The following is a 16748-nucleotide window of genomic DNA, read 5'->3' on the forward strand; positions in this document are numbered from 1 at the left end:
CCCGATCCCCTCGGCAGCCTCGGCATCCATGGCGGACCTCCAATCCTTCGACATCCGGCCCCCCCTCCCACCACACAGTCTCGAACCCATCGCTCGCTCGCCGTGCAGTCGTGGTTCGACGTCGTCATGACGCTGTCGCAAACCTCTCATGGCCATAGCACCCAGCCCCGCCGAGGTGAGAATCCAGACGGGAGTACGTCGGCACGCTGCGTTCGAGCTCCCGAATAGCAGCAGCAGATCGACGCTCCCGCCACGCGGCTTATATTCAGCCCTCAGCGCTCGCTCGGCCGCTCCAGCGCCTCCCGATCCCGATTCTGTCTCTTTGGTCACTGGACGATGCGTGTCATGCGTCCGGTGTGCAAGCGCGAATGTCGCGCAACCCATGCCTCATCTGTCAATGCGGCCGTACGAGTACTTACTGGAAGCACAGAGCGTGTGCGCGCACACCTCGCGAGGTCCACGTGCGGTCTTGCGAGGCTGCCCCTCAGCGGGAAACCCGCCGAACACCAATGAATCACCTGTGTAATAGATGCAAAATCCTGTACTAGACCTATGATATAAAATTCCATGATTTTCTGTAAACCCCACCAGTGAACGTCATCCATCAACGAGCTCGCCGCCACCAACAACAACACACAGCAGTTCACAGCGCGGCTCGGCGGTTCGCAGTGGCCAAACGGTCGCCTTCACTGAGTTGTCGGAGTTTGTTTCAGTTCTCCTCCCGTACGAGATCCACCCTCTGGGTCCTCCTTGTCAGTCCCATCCACCACCCGCACACACCCTCCTCTCCTTCCGTCCCGTCCTCCCCGTTCAAAAATACGCCCTTCCTCTTTTCGCACCCACCCGTCCCCGCGTACCATTATTTACGAGCCCGCACGTCCACCTCGTTTGTCTGACGTCCCGCCCGGCCCCTTCTTTCTTTCTTTCCTCCGTAGTATTCTGCGCAGAGCTTCTTACTAAACCCTGCCAAGCAGCTTATCGAGTGGCAGATCCCGCTCGACGAGCACCCTCGGAATTCCCCCGATCGACAAGCGCCCATTAGCCATGTCCGTCTACATCACCCTCAAGAGCGGCGACCAGGTCAAAGTCAACGGTAAATATCCTCCACCCCACCTCCGCGCCCTCCACGCCTCACCTAATAAACCATAATTCACTGACAACCCTTTTCCTTTCCTCTCTCGTGCACTCTCTTTTTTTATTTTGTTTTGTTTTATTTATTTATTGTGACTTTTACGTTGTTGATGCTTTGCTGCGGCCTCTTTCCTTCTTCCTCCCTTTTCCGACGCCTCTCCTCGGTGGCGGCCGCGCGGTCTGTCACCCGGCACCCCCGCCCGTCGCATCCCCGGCTGTGGCATATTTTTTTCGCTCGCCTCGCCGTCGCTGTCACCCTGCCTGCACGCCGGGCGCCTCTGATCCCGCTTCGGGCGCGGCCGCGCGCGCCACAGACCATGTCTACTGCTCCCCGAGCTGGGCCGTGCGCGACGGCACGCCCTACTCCGTCGCGCGCATCATGGAGTTCCTCTCCCCCGAAGGCGCCCGCACTTCGGCCGACGCCACCGACAAGCGCGGCGCCACCGCCGCTCACATCATCAGCACCAACAAGACCAGCAAGACCAGCAACGCCCACGCTTCGAGCTCGACCCCCGCCACCGCCGCCGCCTCCCACCCGACCCCGACCACCGCTGCCTCCTCGTCCGCCTCCGCCCCCGCCGTCGCCCCCGCCGTCGCCGTCCCTGGCCACCCCGCCACCGCCACCGCCACCGCTGCGGCCGCCCCGCAATACACGCGCGTGCGCCTCGCGTGGTACTATCGCCCCTCGGACGTGAGCGACCGCCCCGTCGCGGACGCGCGCCTGCTGCTCGCCGCGATCTACTCCGAGATCTGCGACGTCGCGCAGCTGCGCGCCAAGTGCTTCGTCGTGCACCGCGACAAGATCACGGACCTCGCCGGGTGGAAGCGCCGCCCGGACAGGTTCTACTTCAACCGGCTGTTCGACCCGTACATCAAGAAGGAGTTCGAGGTCATCCGCTCGGACGACGTGCGCAACCGTGAGTGGTGCCTGTTCCTTGGTCCTTGCTGTTTGCGTTTGGGTGGATGGGTGGATGGGTGGGCGGCGCGCGCGAGATCGCGGGTCTGGATATCGTGTGCTGACGTTTGTGTTTCCGCGACAGTGCCGTCGAATATCAGGGAGGTCCTCACCGCGCGCTACGAATACGTCGTCGCCGAGAAAGAAATCGTGCCCGACCTCACCGACACCGTCCGCGAATGCAACACCTGCGACAAATGGTGTCCGCCGTACGTCCCCCGTCCCCGTCCCCTCCTTCTCCGCTCTCCCCTCACCTGCTCTCCCTCGCCCGTCTTCGCCTCGCCTCGCCTCGCTTCGTCTCGTCTCGCCTCACCTTCCCCTCTCCCTCGTCCCGCACCACCAGCCCCGAATCCGTCCGCTGCGACCGCTGCAAAGGCTTCTTCCACATGTCCTGCGTGCAGCCCCCGCTCATCTCCAAGCCCACACGCGGCTACGGCTGGACCTGCGCGCCGTGCGCGCGCGCGCACGAGAAGGCCGTCGCGGGGCACGACGCCCGCCCGCCCGCGCCCGCGCCGAAGCCCAAGTCCCACGCGCCCCCCGCGCGCGGCCGCGGGCGCCCGCGCAAGGACCGCTCGCTCGCGGAGAAGGAAGAGAGCGTCGAGGTGAAGCACTTCAAGATGTGGCCGTTCCGCTATTTCGGGTGCGTCGCGTCGCGTCGCGGTCATTGGCTTCTCCTGTGACTCTACCATCGCTGACGCGCTGCGGGCCACAGGCTGTACACCGTCGCAGAAGACACGCTAGGTCAGTCGGTGGTGCTTTACTCGGATGCGCGTGGTGCGTGAACTTCGTGGGTTTGGTTGCTGACAAGGCGTGCAGATCCCGACGACCTCATCTTCCCTCGCTCTGCGACGCGCATGGGGCCCAAATACCAAGCGACCATCCCTGCCCTCGGAACCGCCTTCGACTCTGGTACGCACCCTGCTTAGCTCTGCGTCTCCTCCCGTCCCGTCCTTTCCACCTCGCCCTGCACACCTGCTGACGGAGCTGACTGTCGTCGTGATTTGATCGCGACGCGCGAAGACCTGGAGGAGCGCGGCAGCGACGAAACGATCGAGGTCCTGAGCGTCGTGCTGCAGATGTCCGAGAGCGAAGGTGCGTGCGAACGTGTCTCGACCGTGCTGGCCGGCCGGCCCCTCTCCCCGCATTCGGCACGGAGCTCACCGCATTCTCCACGCCCACGCCCGAATCCGCATGACCGCCGCCGTCGCCGCCACCGCCGGCAGTGTCCGAGCGTGAGTCGTTCGCTGAGTTTTCCGGGGGCGTGCAACGACGGCTGACGCAGGCGCGTGCGCGCGCACGACGGCAGTGGAGAACAGGAAGGCGCGGCTGACCGCGAAGCAGGACGTGCGGAGCAGCGTCGACTGGCTCACGGAGGTGACGCGGCGCTTCTCGCAGGCGTGGCTCGCCAAGCGCGACTTCGCGTCCGTGACGATGTCGAACCCGTTCCGGCTCGAGAAGGTGCGTCTCGCCATCCCGCCCCCTCCGCCGTCTGTCCCCGTCCCGCTGCGCCCTCATTCCCCGCGCTCGCTCGCCTTGGCTATGTAGTGGAAGAAGACGGAGACGCGGTTCGCGGACCGCAGCTGGGACGAAGACGAGAAGGCCGCGTTTGAGGAAGCGATTGCCACGTATGGCGCTGAACTGCGCCCTGTCCGCGACGAGGTCGGTACGAGGACGATCGAGGAGGTCGTGAGGTACTACGGCCACTGGAAGAGGTGCGTCGCTTGCCCACCGTACTGTCGCACCGGCGCTCACGTCCCACACTCGCAGCGGTAAGCTCGGGGAGGAGAACCAGCGCCGGCGTCGCGCGCGCTTAGCCGGCGAGCCCGATCCCGGCGCCGCGGATGCGTTGGGCGGCGGCGCGGGCGCGGGTGTGGACTCGGACGACGAGGGCTCAATCGTGAAGCAGCCGACGCGGGCGAACGGGAGCTGCGGCGCGTGCCGGACGCGCGAGTCCAAGGTGTGGTGGAAGGCGCCCAAGGGCCTGCCGACGAACGTGCTGTGCGACGCGTGCGGGCTCAGCTGGCGCAAGTACGCGGACCTGAACCACATGCGGCCCGTGCGCGAGGAGAGCGTCGCGGGCAAGGCGAAGACGACGGAGAAGCGCGAGGGCACGCCGCTCGGCGGGCCGAGCGCCAAGCGGCCAAAGGTGAGCGCGACCGTGCGCGTGCGGGGTCTTTTCGTCGTCGCTGAATGGGATCGGGCTGACGCGCTTGTGCTTGTGCCTCGGCAGACGGCGGGCTCGGTGCGGTCGTCGCCGCAGCCGCCCACGGGTGCGTCCCACCAGCCGCACTGCCTGGCGTGCAAGAAGAGCGTCGGAAAGGTGCTCACGTGCCAGCACTGCCAGACGCGGGTCCATGCCGGTGCGTGCGTCTCCGTTGCGAGGCGGGTTTTTGGGAGCTCTCGAGCGCGCGTTCTGACTGCGATGTTCGCAGCTGCCGGCGGCGTCGTCGCCGAGCCAGGCGCAGAGACGTGGACGTGCGATCTCTGCGGCAACGACAAGTCCGCCGAGGCATCTCTGGTCGGTCGTTCCCGTTCTTTCGTCTCTCCGGCGGTCGTCGCTCATGCATGCGATGGACGGCGTCCGCAGAACACCGGCTGTCTTCTCTGTCCTCCCCGCAGCAAGAGCAAGCACCTCTACCCGTCGTACCTCCGCGTGTGCAAGCCCACCGAAGGCCAGGGCTGGGCGCACGTCCTCTGCTCCGTGTTCATCCCTGAAATCACGTTCTCCGACGCCTCCCGCCTGCGCGTGGTCGAGGGCATCAGCACGATCCCCCACTCCCGCTGGTCCTCCGTACGTCCCCCCAGTTCTCTCGTCGCCCAAACTCCGCGCCGACGCTCACCCGCTGCTGCCGCCGCCGCTGCCCTCGCACCCACCAGTTTTGCGCCATCTGTCTTCAGCCCGGTGGCGCCGTGATCCGGTGCAGCGAGTGCCCGCACGAGTTCCACGTCTCGTGTGCCTGGGCCCAGGGGTACAAGTTCGGCTTCCAGCACCAGCCCGTGCGTCTCTCCCCTCCGTCTCTTCTCGCGCGAGCAGCCCTCCTGAGAACCGCGACGCCGCGTGCCCAGATCCGGAACCGGAAGGACCCGACGGTGACCGTCAAGTTCGGCCAGTGGGTCGGCGCGATGGTCCCCGCCGTCCGCTGCAGGGACCACCACCACGAACCGTCCAAGCAGACGATGTTCGGCATCTGCGAGACCAACGAGCTCGGCGAGGTACGCGCTGCTGCCTGCGTTGCACGTTGCATGCGGGCCGCGGGCCCACGCTGATCCCCGTGCCGTTCTCTCCCCCGTGTCGCAGACGGCGCTGCAGGTGTACTGCAAAACATACAAGCAGGCCCAGGTCGCGCAGTCGCACGCGCTCCTCCGCAAGGCGCGCCGCTTGGACGAGATCCTCAAGGAAAAGGACGCGGCTCCGAACGGCACGAACGGCGTGACCGAAGCCGCCGCCGCCGCCGTTTCCTCCGCCGAGCCGCGCTGCTCGCGGTGCAAGACGATGTACTCGCCCTTCTTCCACCGTGTCCCCGAGTACTACCACAACCACATCAAGGGAGACCCGGAGGGCTCATACCTATGCCATCGATGTCACGGGAACGACATGCCGGGTGTGGGCAGGCGGGCGGGCTCGTAATCGTTCATCAGCATTGGCGGGCGCGCGCCTGTACTGTATATGATTACATGTTGTTCCTAAGGATGTAACGATAGAGAATGATAGTCACTGAACATGCCACGGGTGTCAGGAGAGTACATGTGGGAGGGCAAAACAGAATAAAAGCAAAGGATAAGCAACCAAGACGACAGAAGAGACCAAACAAAAAGTAATCTATGATTTCACCCTCTTATAATACAATACATAAGCAGGTTTTCCCTGGAAGACGACGGGATGTCAGGCCTGGCATTCCAGTGGGGAAAAGAGGGAAAGACATACAACGACTTCTTTGGCATCAGCCGAGGTGATGCGGCTGTCGTCGCAGTAGAGCCAACCTCCGCGAGACGCGATGAAGGCAGTGTCTGCAGAGTACAAGGTCCGTCAATTCGCACTCTATCGAACGAAAAACACGACGTACAATGGCCACTGCTGAGACTCCCAACGTGGTTAGTGACGGCATAGAGGTCGTATCGGTATGGAGGAACTTGGAGCCGCGGATCGTCCACACTCATCGACTGGGACTGACTGCGATCGACGCCCGGTGGGAGGGGTGGTGGCATGTAGTTCGTCAGATCCAAACCCTTGAGCGGGAAGTCGACGTTCTTCTCGATCTTGTCGGTAAAGGGGCCCTTGAACGAGAACCGTTTGAGATGGACAAGGAGGACCGGCGGGAGACGCGACAACGAGAGTCGCTTCGTGGCCTTGCGCAGAACCTTGCAGTGGGGACAGTTCCTGCACGGAAGATGTGTTCGTTAGTAAACGCTTCGGAAATTCTGCAAGGCGAACGTACCAGGCATCAGATTTCTCCATGACCTCCTCTTTGAAAAAGGCATCTAAACAATGTTGAAGGGATATCTTTTGGATCTTGTTGGTCGGCACGGGAAGAGAGAGGTACATGAAGCTGTTATAGGTGGTAGACGTCTGCAGAGCAACATCCCTCGTTCAGAAAGGGGCTCCAAAAAAGAGCGAATGCACCTTACTTTATGGCACGTCAGACACTCCAGCCGATTGCGGAACTGTCCTTGGAAATAGTCGACAATGAGGCTGTCGTTCCGCCGGCGATAGACCTGCCACTCCTGCTCGCTGGCGATCTGCTGCGGCAGCTTCTCCAATTCCGCTTCGCGCTCGGGCGATACTTGATCGTTCGGCTTGTTCAGGATGCGGTTGAGGTCCTCGTGAAGCCCATCCAGCAGGAATATCAAGAACTCCTGCGAATCATGTTGATCGGACCCGCTGAATTGTGGCGCGTGCATGCATATCGATCGCTATAACAGAAGATAAGTTCCCTGGCGTTTAGAAGAAGAGTGGGATAGGTACTCGAAATGGGAACGGAGAGATATAAGACGTTTCTCCGTGCCACATATCATGCAAGATGCTCGCAAATGCATATGCGAGGTTGCCCTTGGTTCCCAGCGGATTGACCAAGTTCAGCGCAGTCTTCCAGCGGCCATCTAGAGCACGAAACACATGAGGGCAACAAATCTAGATAACGAGATAGTCGTGCCTACCTGTAAAGAACCGCGCGAACGGTACAGTGGCACTCAAGCACTGGATGGTCGCGTTCATATAACAGGTATTCCCCAAATTCTTCAAACCAGATGTTCCGATGTGAACGTCAGGCCAGTATGTCACGGGATAGTCAGAAGGAATGGTCGGTGGTGGCGGACCGGACTGCGAGATGGAGTACGACTGGCCGTGCTGCGCGAGCCGGGGGCGGCTGTCCTTTCTCTCTAAGCCCGGCGATGCTGCGGCGGGCGGTCTCCGCAGTATGTGCTGTGATGAGAGTTCGGGATAATCGATCGGAGGGCGAGCCATGCCAGACAACGCTTCCTGCGATTGGTCAATATAGTCGCTCCGCCGCCGAGAAAGAGGCGATGAGTTGATAGAGGCTTGAGGAGGAGAGACGATGCCGTGAGTTCCAGTATATTGATTGAACGATGAACTGGGGACCGTAGGAGACATATTTCGAGCGAATTGGGGGTATTGAATTCCGGCGCCATTAACCATTGACTGGGGTATCTGTGGTGAGGGAACCTAAAACTCGCAGGCGTCAGTAGAACGCTTCGCCATCCAGCTAAGACTTCTACGCACGTTGTCAGAAGCAGTTCGAGTAAATGAAGATGTGGATGACGTAGATGGCGGACGAGACATTGTTGGCTTCCGTACAAGACGACGCGTGGGTTCCAAGATTCCGTTATAATCTGTACCATCTCTGGTAGACCTATGAAAAATCCTCTGTAAGACGTAGATAGGATCATTACTAGAAACTGACCTGGACGATCCAGACATTTGGTCCAATGAGTGGCGAGCGAACTCCTCCGGCGGTACCATCGCAGCCCTGCCGTTTGCATAGGTCTCTGTTCCAGCGCGACTTCGACCCAAAACTTGGCCCCGAGGTGCCATTGGTGGAGGGGACTTGTATCCGTCATTGAATCGGGGGAGGGTCGGAGTTGTGTAGCCGTTGATCGCCTGAACAGGACGCACAACGACCTCATTCGACTCAGCTCTTGCGACGAAGGTTTCTCCCAATTCTTTCTTCCAAGCCTGCAACCCACCAGCTAGTAAGACCGGCACATTCCTCAAGGCCTTTTTGAACTCGGTCTCGTAGATGGCGCGAACTAGAAGCGAGAGCGGGGTGGAGAGGGAACCGAAAGAGTCTGAAGAGTCGTCATAGAGGATGACTAAATCAAACTTTTCGCGGTTTGAGAACAGGGAAGATTCATTTCGAGGTGCGACACTCAGCGAGTCTTCGATGCTCAAACCACTGACACTGTCCCCTTTGTTAGCCTCGAATCTCCCAAGCAAAGTCCAACACTCACTTGTCCCGCATAAGTACCGACGGCTCGATGCACAACACCGCATCTGCACGTACGTGTTCACGATCAAACTCTTCCCTTGTCCGCACATCAATGAATAGCACCTTGAGTTCGTTGGTATATATATAGTCATAGACCTCTTTCGGCTGTGCAACATTTTTGACTGGAAAGTCCACGGGGATAGCATGAGATGGAATCAGAGGCGAGCGCGATGACTTGTTGAGGAGTCCTGACGGCTTGGGAAGGGTGGTGGGCGAGAGAGGAGAGCTAGACGGAGATGCTGGTCGGCTGGCGAAGCTGTCTATCATAGGTGAGATGGGAGTGCTCGACGGTCGAGGGCCCGGGTTGAACGGGAGCGTCGGAAATGGTTTCGCTACCGTAGGCGAACGGTCTCCGGTATAGTCTCGACGCGAACGTCGGCTGGAATTGCTCGCGCCAGTGTTCACTGTTGCAATTTGCAAGTTGTCCGCCTCCTCTAACTCATCTATGGAAGGGAATGTCTGCGCAAACTCGGAAAAACTGAAGAGGGAAGCTCTGGGTGAAGATGAAGTGGAAGAGGAAGGAGATGGCGGGCTCAAAGTAGATGGGGAGACGAATGCATGTGGTGAGGGAGCAGCGGAATGGAGAGATCCTGATGCGGAGATGGACGAGGCTTGACTCAAAGTGGGAGTGATAATGCCTAAGCTAGGCATAGGACTTCGAGGCGGACGGTCGTCGGAGATCGGAGACTGCAAAGATGAAGAAATCGTGCCATTCGGGATTTCTCGCGACATGCGTTTAGAGGTCCCGACAGACAAACCGGCGTCCTGCAGAGAGCGCATTCGATCTGCGATACTACCCCCAGGCTTCTGAGTGGGAAGATCTGAGGAGGGACTCTCGACCCCGTTGAGTCTGCTCATCGTAGTCAGGGTCACAACGAGATGATATATACAGCGTACTTACTGGGTCGCCGTCTTTTCTATCTGGAGGAGCTTGTTCTCCAAAGCATGTACTCTCGTTGTCAAGTCACTGCCTGCATGCTGGACGCAGAGGGCTGAGAGCTTGCTCAGATAATCGGGGCGGATTGCGCACCTGCTGGAAATCTGTGAACTCTTTCCAAACAATGCCCTTCTTCCCAGGCACGTTCTCAGCCTTGAATTCGGCCGAGTCCATCACTGTCTTTGCAAGGCTAGCGGCTTTTGTGAATGCGCTGAGAGCACCCTTCAAGTCCCCGGCGCCCTCGCACGCATGTGCAAGAGACACCTGGCCTCGGGCGGACTTGATGAGGGACACGGCCGAAGCCCCCTTGCTGACTTTCTGAGCCTGTTGGATGGCCTTCTCGCGGATCTCAGCAACAGATATGTCTTCGAAAGGCCTCGGTGACCCATTCTGCACGGCTGAGGTACGATACGGTCAGAGAACCCATCATAACGTGCCCAGCCAGATCAGCTATACTCACTAGAGAACGATGCACCAAACCCTCCGACCACGGGCGAAGCTGGTAATACAGAGACACCTGTCATTGAGGCCGTGCACAGCGGTGGGTTGCAGCGATTATTCGGAGGTGATGGAGTAGGAACGACAAGGGATAGTAATAAGGATAATTGAGCGGATTATTTGGTGGAAATGGGCAGAGAGAACATGAGCTCAAGTGGCTGGACAATCCGGGGACAATGTGACTGGAATTTCGTTCGGCGTGCTCAGCTCATTCCGGCAAATTTCCAAGGCACGCGCCGGATTGGGTCCAGATCCGCGACAAATGTATTTTGGCTATTTATGAGTCCATCGCGGTCACGTGGATCGCCGCGTCGGTTCACCTCGACCTTTGGCGTCGACTCACTCCTAGGGCCACGCACAGTTCAAATAGCCCAACACTTGCTAACCATCTCCTACTATCATCCTCCAGCCCGCATACCTGGGACATCCTTCCGCAGTGCGTTTAGACTACCTCTTCTAACAGTGAACTCGCACTTCATACAAGTGACTTTGACAGTGAGATGGCGCGAACACCTCCCAAGACGGCTCAATGGAATCTTGACTTCTCGGACTCTCTAGGATCACCATTTGTCGATGCACCCTCGACCGACTCTGTGACGTCGACATCGACGCTCCAATATGTCAACTCACAGCTCATTGCACACGGGTTCGCTCACTCCCCAGGTTTATCTTTGGACGGGTTATCAAACGGGGACTCGGAGCAAGTCGTGAAATGTTTGTTTGGTATGTTGAGTCAAAGAATGGTGCGTGATATATGGCTTTCCCGAGAAATCTCAATAAATGTCGTCGTGCAGATTGATATGAACCGTACAGAGGAGTTGACCACAAAACTTAGAACTCTGTCCTATGACCACGAGAGACTTACTTCTATGCACCATACAACAAGTGAGAAAGCTGAGAGCGCTGAACGCGAGACTAACCTTTTCAAATCGCGACTTGCGTACGTCCTGGTCTCTCTCATGCTTCGAGCCACCACGAACGCACTTGTAGCTCTGCAGCACGCACTATTCAGCAAGCTGAAGCCGCACACAAGCACACCACTGGAGAGCTCCAGCGAACACGCTCCTCGCTACAAGCCCTTCGTGCGGCTCATCAGACAGAACTAAAGAAGAAGGAGAAAGATATAGAGCGCATGTCGGAGAGATGGTCTAAGCTCTCAGACACACAGCTGAAACTCGGATCCGTCGGCAGCGGCATGACAGTGAGAAGTGCCAACAGCGCGATCGTCGAAGGTAGACCGGAGGCCGTTCTCGGTCGAGGCAAGGGCCTAGTCGAGACGGCTCTCGACGAAGCCGAGAAAGCGAGCAGGGAGCTGCGAGAGGAGAATGGAGAGCTCAAGGCCCTTATTGTTGATGTCACTAATGCGATTCAGAAGATTCTTCATAAAGCATTGGGAGGGGAGCCAGACGACGATAACCAGGTCAGTACTACACGTCCATTATTTGGCCACCTGGTTTCTCATCAAAGAATGTAGCCGACGCCCTTGGGAATAACTGACCTTTTCCCACTAGGACCTGTCGACATTGCCTTCGAAAGACTAAGCTCTCTCCTTACCTCCCTTCGCAGTACTGTAGCTACCATTCTCGAAACAAGAGGTTCCGATGCCGCCGCGCCCACGGACAACTCTGTTGATGAGATTGAAAAGCTGCAGCAAACAATCACCACCTTGCGCTCTGAACTTGGTGCGTGCTTCTGAATTTCTCGTGTTATTCTCGGTGAGTTGACATTGAGTAGAAAAAGCAAAGGAATCTCCGACATACAAAGCAAAGGCGAAGGCGCTGTTCGATCGGGACGAAGAGAAAGAACGTCTGGATCAGAAACTGTCCGAGGTCGAAGCGCAGAAAACAGCCTTCACAGAGGCTGTTACAAGATTGGGTAAAGAGCGAGCAGATTTCCAGGTAACACACCGTCGCTTGTACAACGTTATGCCCTCTAACAAGAACTGAATAGGCTGAGCGGATGAAATTCCTCGAGGAGAAGCGCTCCTGGGGCGTCCACTCTACACCACCGGAACCAAAAACTGCGTCCGATGTTCCCACATTGTCTTCAGAACCCGACTTAATCCCTCCAGAATCAACGATACCCTCACGCAAATCCCCGCGCAAATCCAAAGTAAAGATAAGCTCCCCGCGCAAGTCCCCGCGCCGGTCACCTGCCAAAGTGAAAACAAAAACCTTCCGCAGAGTGTCATCAACGTCGAGCGCCGGGCTTCCACCATCGTCGCACTTCGTCCCATCGTACGAGACCGAAGTCATACCGTCCACGTCGCTCATGCCGACTTCATTCGTGCTGCCCCCTCCTTCCCCACAATCACGTTTCCCTCCAAGAACCAGCGGCATACTTGGAGCCTTTAACGAGGTCGAACCGCTGAACTTGGGCTTGCCTAAAGTCGTCATCTCGGAAGAGCCAGCACCACGTCGCGCATCGAGAGCCGAAGACGTCTTGGAGGGCATCTCCGAGCCTCTGCCAGACACTTCCTCTAAACCATCGCATCCCCAGCCTTCCTCGTCGGCCGCCCCCACTCACTCACCAGACATGACCGATGAAGAACTCCTCAATGTGCCTGCGCCCGTCCCAAAAACCCCTCGCGCGTTCCCGGTGGCGAAGCCTTTCGCGCAACGCATGATCCACGCCTATTCCCCTGCGAAGCCCAGTCCACTCAGTCGAATCCTGCTGCTGTCGGACTCGCCAGAGGGGGATCTCGGAACGATGCACCTCAAGGACTTGGTGCCCATGGCCGGGCTCACAGTTGCGGAAGTGAACCCTTCTTCTGCCTTTGTGCTCCCGGTAGAGGACGCCGACAACCCACTACTAGAGAAGCGGGCGGATCAGACTGCGAACGCTCAGGGTCCACAGAAAACGGAGCCCGCGACCAAGACCGCCGCACCGGCTCGCGATCCTGTCAAAAAGTCGCTCGCTCCTGCGCTGGAGAAGGAACGGGACAAGGCGAAGGGCAAGGACAGGGCGAAGGCCACCGCTCCATCGGCCACTGCGCGAAGTAAGACCCCCACGGGTGTCGGGGAGAAGGAGAACGTCACGAAACGCGCCCCAAAGGCCTCGACGAGCAAGGTCCCGCCGGCTTCGAGTGCAGTTACTACCAAGACCGATTCCGTCCCAACCTCGCAGTCCGCCGCTGTTTCTAATGTGACAACAAGGGGCAAGTTCGGCGCTAGCAATAAGCTCCCACCAAGCAGAAGCGGCCCCAGAAGAGTGCCTATTGATAGCGCCGAAGCCGCTCTGCCGATTGGACCGGGGTGGAGAGGCTAAATGGTAGCATCGCCTACATTCGGATCTATTTCTCTCCTTATATCCATGTTATATGGCGTAGAGCGTGTACAATCGGCGCGTGTGTAATTGCAACAATACCCTCCAAATCCATTGGTGATTTATTAGTACATGATAAATATGCTCCCTTGACTGAATCTTCTAACAGGACTTTGCTTTCGTCGCCATTCTCAATTTGACCTCATAAACTCAGCGAAATACCCATCAAGGGTCTTGACCTGATCCAAAGGTGCGACGGTGCCCACATATCCGTCTGGACGAACGACGACGACTGCTCCCTCTGGACCGACACCATACGTTTCATACACTTTGCCGCCTTTCTTGTTCGTGACATCAGTATCGTCCAGAAGGACTCTGTGAAATCATCATATGAGCAGCTGAACATCGAGGTCAAGTTGAAAATACCCGCTTTGACCAGTGAGACCTCAGGATCTCCGGCACATCGAAATGGCTGCCTTCCTCTTTCTTGCCCTTCAAGATTGACAGCACATCATAGATGCTTTCTGCTTTCGTCTCACCGATCGCCCTGAAGAACCCGTCCTTCCTCCCGAGCTCTGCGGCGAACTTCTCAACGCGCGCACGTTGTGCGGGATCGCGGAGGTCGCCGGTGAACACGAGCACCTTGAAGCGCGTGTCGGCGGGGCAGACGTCCTGAATGTCGATAGCCCGCCGGTCCGCCATGCGCAGCACGACTTGCGGAAGGATGCGTTGCCCGATGATCAAGTTCGAGGCAGCAGCTTGGTGGGTCGTGGACGTCAGGGCCGATTGTGCGTAGTGGATGCCGATTCCAGACGTGAAGGCTCCGAACGCTTGGAAGGCCCTGTGTCACAGGGAAAGACGTTAAAAGAAATACAAGAGAACTTTTGTTGCGAAAGCATACTGCAAGAATTCCTCGTGTGTCACACCGTCAGCGTATTCTTCCGACTTCGGCTTTCCGGAGAAAAGTGCGGAGAACTTCTTGTCGAAGGCTATGAGGTCTTGTGCGTATTTCCTTCGCTCGAACTCGTACTGCGCATGTATGTTAGATAGACCGGGGAGTTAGGAACGCATTCTCTTACAGTCTTTAGGAGGGACAGATCGGCCCAGCCCCGCAAAACATGAGTCAATTTCCAGACTACGAACAGTGATAAGGTGATCGATGAAAATCGAAGAACGCGAAATAGACACACTCAAGTTGTGAGTATCGTTCATGCTCGCGTTCATCCCTTGGCCTGACGTGTATGTTAACGCCAGCTACTAAAACTTCTAAGCTATCATCATCAGACGCACCAGCTTTCGGCGAATGTGTATGACAAGCATCACCGGCGATGAACACTCTCTCATTCACAGAGAACTTGGACGCAACACGTTGCCCGACTATTGATGACAGCAGTCAGTCCTCGGAGCATATGATCGCATCATCCTGAGTCGAAGAGCTCACTGATATAGATCGTCCACCAATCAATCTTTTCCAGCGTTGTGGTCATGATGTAGGGATAGAACGACTTCTTCGCCACCTGAAAAGGAATTTCAGTTTGCGTTTGAATCTATTTTTGTTCAGAGATGATCGGCGGCAGGTCCGACGTACCTCCAAAAGCTTATCAGGACCGAACCTGTTCATGTCTACACGTCCGGTGGCAGGGTCGACCACATCGGCATTGGTCAACTGAAGATAGAGACGAATCTTGTCGCCTTCGCGCGGGATGATCATGCAGGAGCCGTTTTCACTGTGGATCGCGCATCTGTTTCGATAATCTGGAAAGTTCGTTTCGGGTGACGGGACCATGTCGATAACGCCCCAAATATACTCTATCAAGAAGTATACGATGTCAGAAGGACCGGGTATTTTCGCGAGGCAAAACTGTACCCGTCTGCTCGCCGTCCATGTTGATCCCCAATGTCTTACGGACCCACGAATGAGCACCTGGGACCCATCAGCGTCGTCGTTGGAACAAGCACGATAAGATGCCTACCGTCTGAACCTAGGACGTATTTGGCATGTACGATTTCGGTGTCATCTGCACCATCAGCGACATCTAAGCTTTTCAGGACGACCTGAATGTCTCAATTGAGATGCATGCACTTGAACGATGGAAGCGACAATACCTTGACAGCATACGCGTGGGGATCGCTGAGCGCCGCTTCGTCTGTTGAGATTTCCAGAGACGTAGGAATTTTAGGTCGCTCGACCTCCAGCCCTTCTTGACGCATAGAATCTAGGAAGACTTTCTCGATCGCGCCTTGGTGCAATGTGAGCTATGATATCTCGCGACGGTAAGTAACGTCTTCTGATTGTGTTATCCGCCAAGCTCACCTCGAACGGGAATCTAGCTGTAGGCGCGGTCACATCGGGCGCACGACCCGTGCACTGCAGACATCCAGAAGTTAGAAGTCTGTGAAGAGAGGGCTCCCGACAATGTCCTACTGACCTCGATTCCCCCATTGGGGGCAGGATTATAGAAGGCCTACGAGGGAATTGAATCGGAAACCCGAGCGTTGAGAGGATATGACACGCACTGCCATGTGCAGCTGGGCTGCTTGACTTATGAGGGCGTCGGCAAGCCCATAGCTCTGTACGGATGTGAAAATGAATGGTTTGGCAGGAACGCGGACACGATGGACATACCTGCAAGACCTCGATGGTGCGCGGTTGAATACCATCCGCTTGTCCCGCAGCAAGTGTACTGGGTCTGATGCACCATGATCGGCCAAACCCGGCAGAATAGACAGGAAAGGACGACGCACCGTTTATCAATGATCCTCACGTTGACACCTGCCTTCGCGAGGCCATTCGCGCACATCACGCCTGCGGGGCCGGCACCGAGAATGAGGACATCGACTTTGGACTCTGGGATGGACGACATGTGGACGGTTCGGATCAAGAGGCGGAGCTGGGTGGGCTGAACGGAACTTGGGGGAGGTGAGGGGCAAGCATGGATTGGGCCCTTATTTATATCGATCTCGGAAAGACCGCAGGGAGGCAAGGAAGAGAATTGGCGCTACCCAACGGGTGTACCTCCTGACTGACTATAGTCCGACTGCCGTGTTTGGTGTGTCGTCCTCCAACCCGCATGCGATGCTCGGCTCTCGTGCTTTCGAGGCACTTGCCTTTTACTGTCTCAGCCTTCGCAGGCTTCCTAAATTGGATGACACAACGGCGGCAAGAAAATGCGAGTCAGTGCTAGGCGCGGTCAGAATCTCCTACTAAGTAGTGGATCGATAAGGCGGGATGGGGTACCACATTACTCGTTCGAGCAGGGATGCGCCGCGAAATTGTACAAAAAAGGCATCTCTTTCCTGCCCATCAGTCCGGGCCAGACTGTTCAGCCCTCTCGCGACGGGAGAAGCCCAGCGCTCCATGAAATGCTGACCGGGGCTTGCCTAGGAAGGTGTCGTCGTTCACAGTCGCCGTTGGTACGCGCTCAAGCTTGACAGAATGCCTATCTGTGATGAATGCTGT

General features: G+C 57.5%; 4 protein-coding genes across 4 annotated transcripts; 2 read left to right on the forward strand and 2 right to left on the reverse strand.

Moving 5' to 3' along the window:
* Positions 1–1044: 1044 nt before the first annotated feature.
* HETIRDRAFT_435378 (uncharacterized protein) lies at positions 1045–6653 on the forward strand (the record flags this gene model as incomplete). The annotated part of the gene is made up of 19 exons (XM_009550731.1): positions 1045–1093; positions 1446–2048; positions 2172–2295; positions 2430–2726; positions 2799–2827; positions 2903–2995; positions 3107–3178; positions 3369–3544; positions 3632–3798; positions 3854–4232; positions 4317–4446; positions 4519–4604; positions 4674–4877; positions 4964–5083; positions 5153–5299; positions 5385–5951; positions 6012–6094; positions 6151–6464; positions 6523–6653. 16 exons carry the CDS (start codon positions 1045–1047, stop codon positions 5712–5714), a joined length of 3006 nt encoding a protein of 1001 aa, XP_009549026.1. The 3' UTR covers positions 5715–5951; positions 6012–6094; positions 6151–6464; positions 6523–6653.
* On the reverse strand, positions 5574–10136 carry HETIRDRAFT_459909 (uncharacterized protein). The gene is made up of 13 exons (XM_009550732.1): positions 9987–10136; positions 9620–9924; positions 9491–9567; positions 8552–9439; positions 8005–8502; positions 7824–7953; positions 7241–7766; positions 7050–7183; positions 6713–6997; positions 6523–6653; positions 6151–6464; positions 6012–6094; positions 5574–5951 (listed from the first exon to the last, which is right to left on the reverse strand). The coding sequence occupies exons 1-13, from the start codon at positions 10048–10050 to the stop codon at positions 5907–5909; spliced, it is 3480 nt and encodes a 1159-aa protein (XP_009549027.1). The 5' UTR covers positions 10051–10136; the 3' UTR covers positions 5574–5906.
* Positions 10137–10524: 388 nt separating this feature from the next.
* HETIRDRAFT_445705 (uncharacterized protein) lies at positions 10525–13401 on the forward strand (the record flags this gene model as incomplete). The annotated part of the gene is made up of 6 exons (XM_009550733.1): positions 10525–10767; positions 10819–10964; positions 11015–11444; positions 11499–11706; positions 11759–11922; positions 11975–13401. 6 exons carry the CDS (start codon positions 10525–10527, stop codon positions 13289–13291), a joined length of 2508 nt encoding a protein of 835 aa, XP_009549028.1. The 3' UTR covers positions 13292–13401.
* Positions 13402–13479: 78 nt separating this feature from the next.
* On the reverse strand, positions 13480–16184 carry HETIRDRAFT_459911 (uncharacterized protein; the record flags this gene model as incomplete). Its single annotated transcript, XM_009550734.1, has 16 exons — positions 16034–16184; positions 15915–15978; positions 15806–15859; positions 15718–15753; positions 15603–15656; positions 15395–15544; positions 15262–15343; positions 15156–15212; positions 14877–15097; positions 14730–14805; positions 14579–14665; positions 14479–14520; positions 14368–14423; positions 14190–14317; positions 13734–14129; positions 13480–13663 (listed from the first exon to the last, which is right to left on the reverse strand). The coding sequence occupies exons 1-16, from the start codon at positions 16150–16152 to the stop codon at positions 13480–13482; spliced, it is 1806 nt and encodes a 601-aa protein (XP_009549029.1). The 5' UTR covers positions 16153–16184.
* Between the last annotated feature and the right edge of the window lie 564 nt (positions 16185–16748).

The sequence above is a fragment of the Heterobasidion irregulare genome (assembly GCF_000320585.1).
Source record: "Heterobasidion irregulare TC 32-1 unplaced genomic scaffold scaffold_08, whole genome shotgun sequence".
Taxonomy (NCBI): domain Eukaryota; kingdom Fungi; phylum Basidiomycota; class Agaricomycetes; order Russulales; family Bondarzewiaceae; genus Heterobasidion; species Heterobasidion irregulare.

Bases quoted from the DNA above. Each gene is read 5' to 3' on its own strand.
- HETIRDRAFT_459909 (XM_009550732.1), bottom strand. From the start codon at position 10,050: ATGACAGGTGTCTCTGTATTACCAGCTTCGCCCGTGGTCGGAGGGTTT. The intron at 9,568-9,619 runs GTGCGCAATCCG...CTCTGCGTCCAG, and splicing joins AGTTCACAGATTTCCAGCAG to CATGCAGGCAGTGACTTGAC. The intron at 5,952-6,011 runs GTATGTCTTTCC...GTCGTCTTCCAG, and splicing joins CTGATGCCAAAGAAGTCGTT to GGAAAACCTGCTTATGTATT.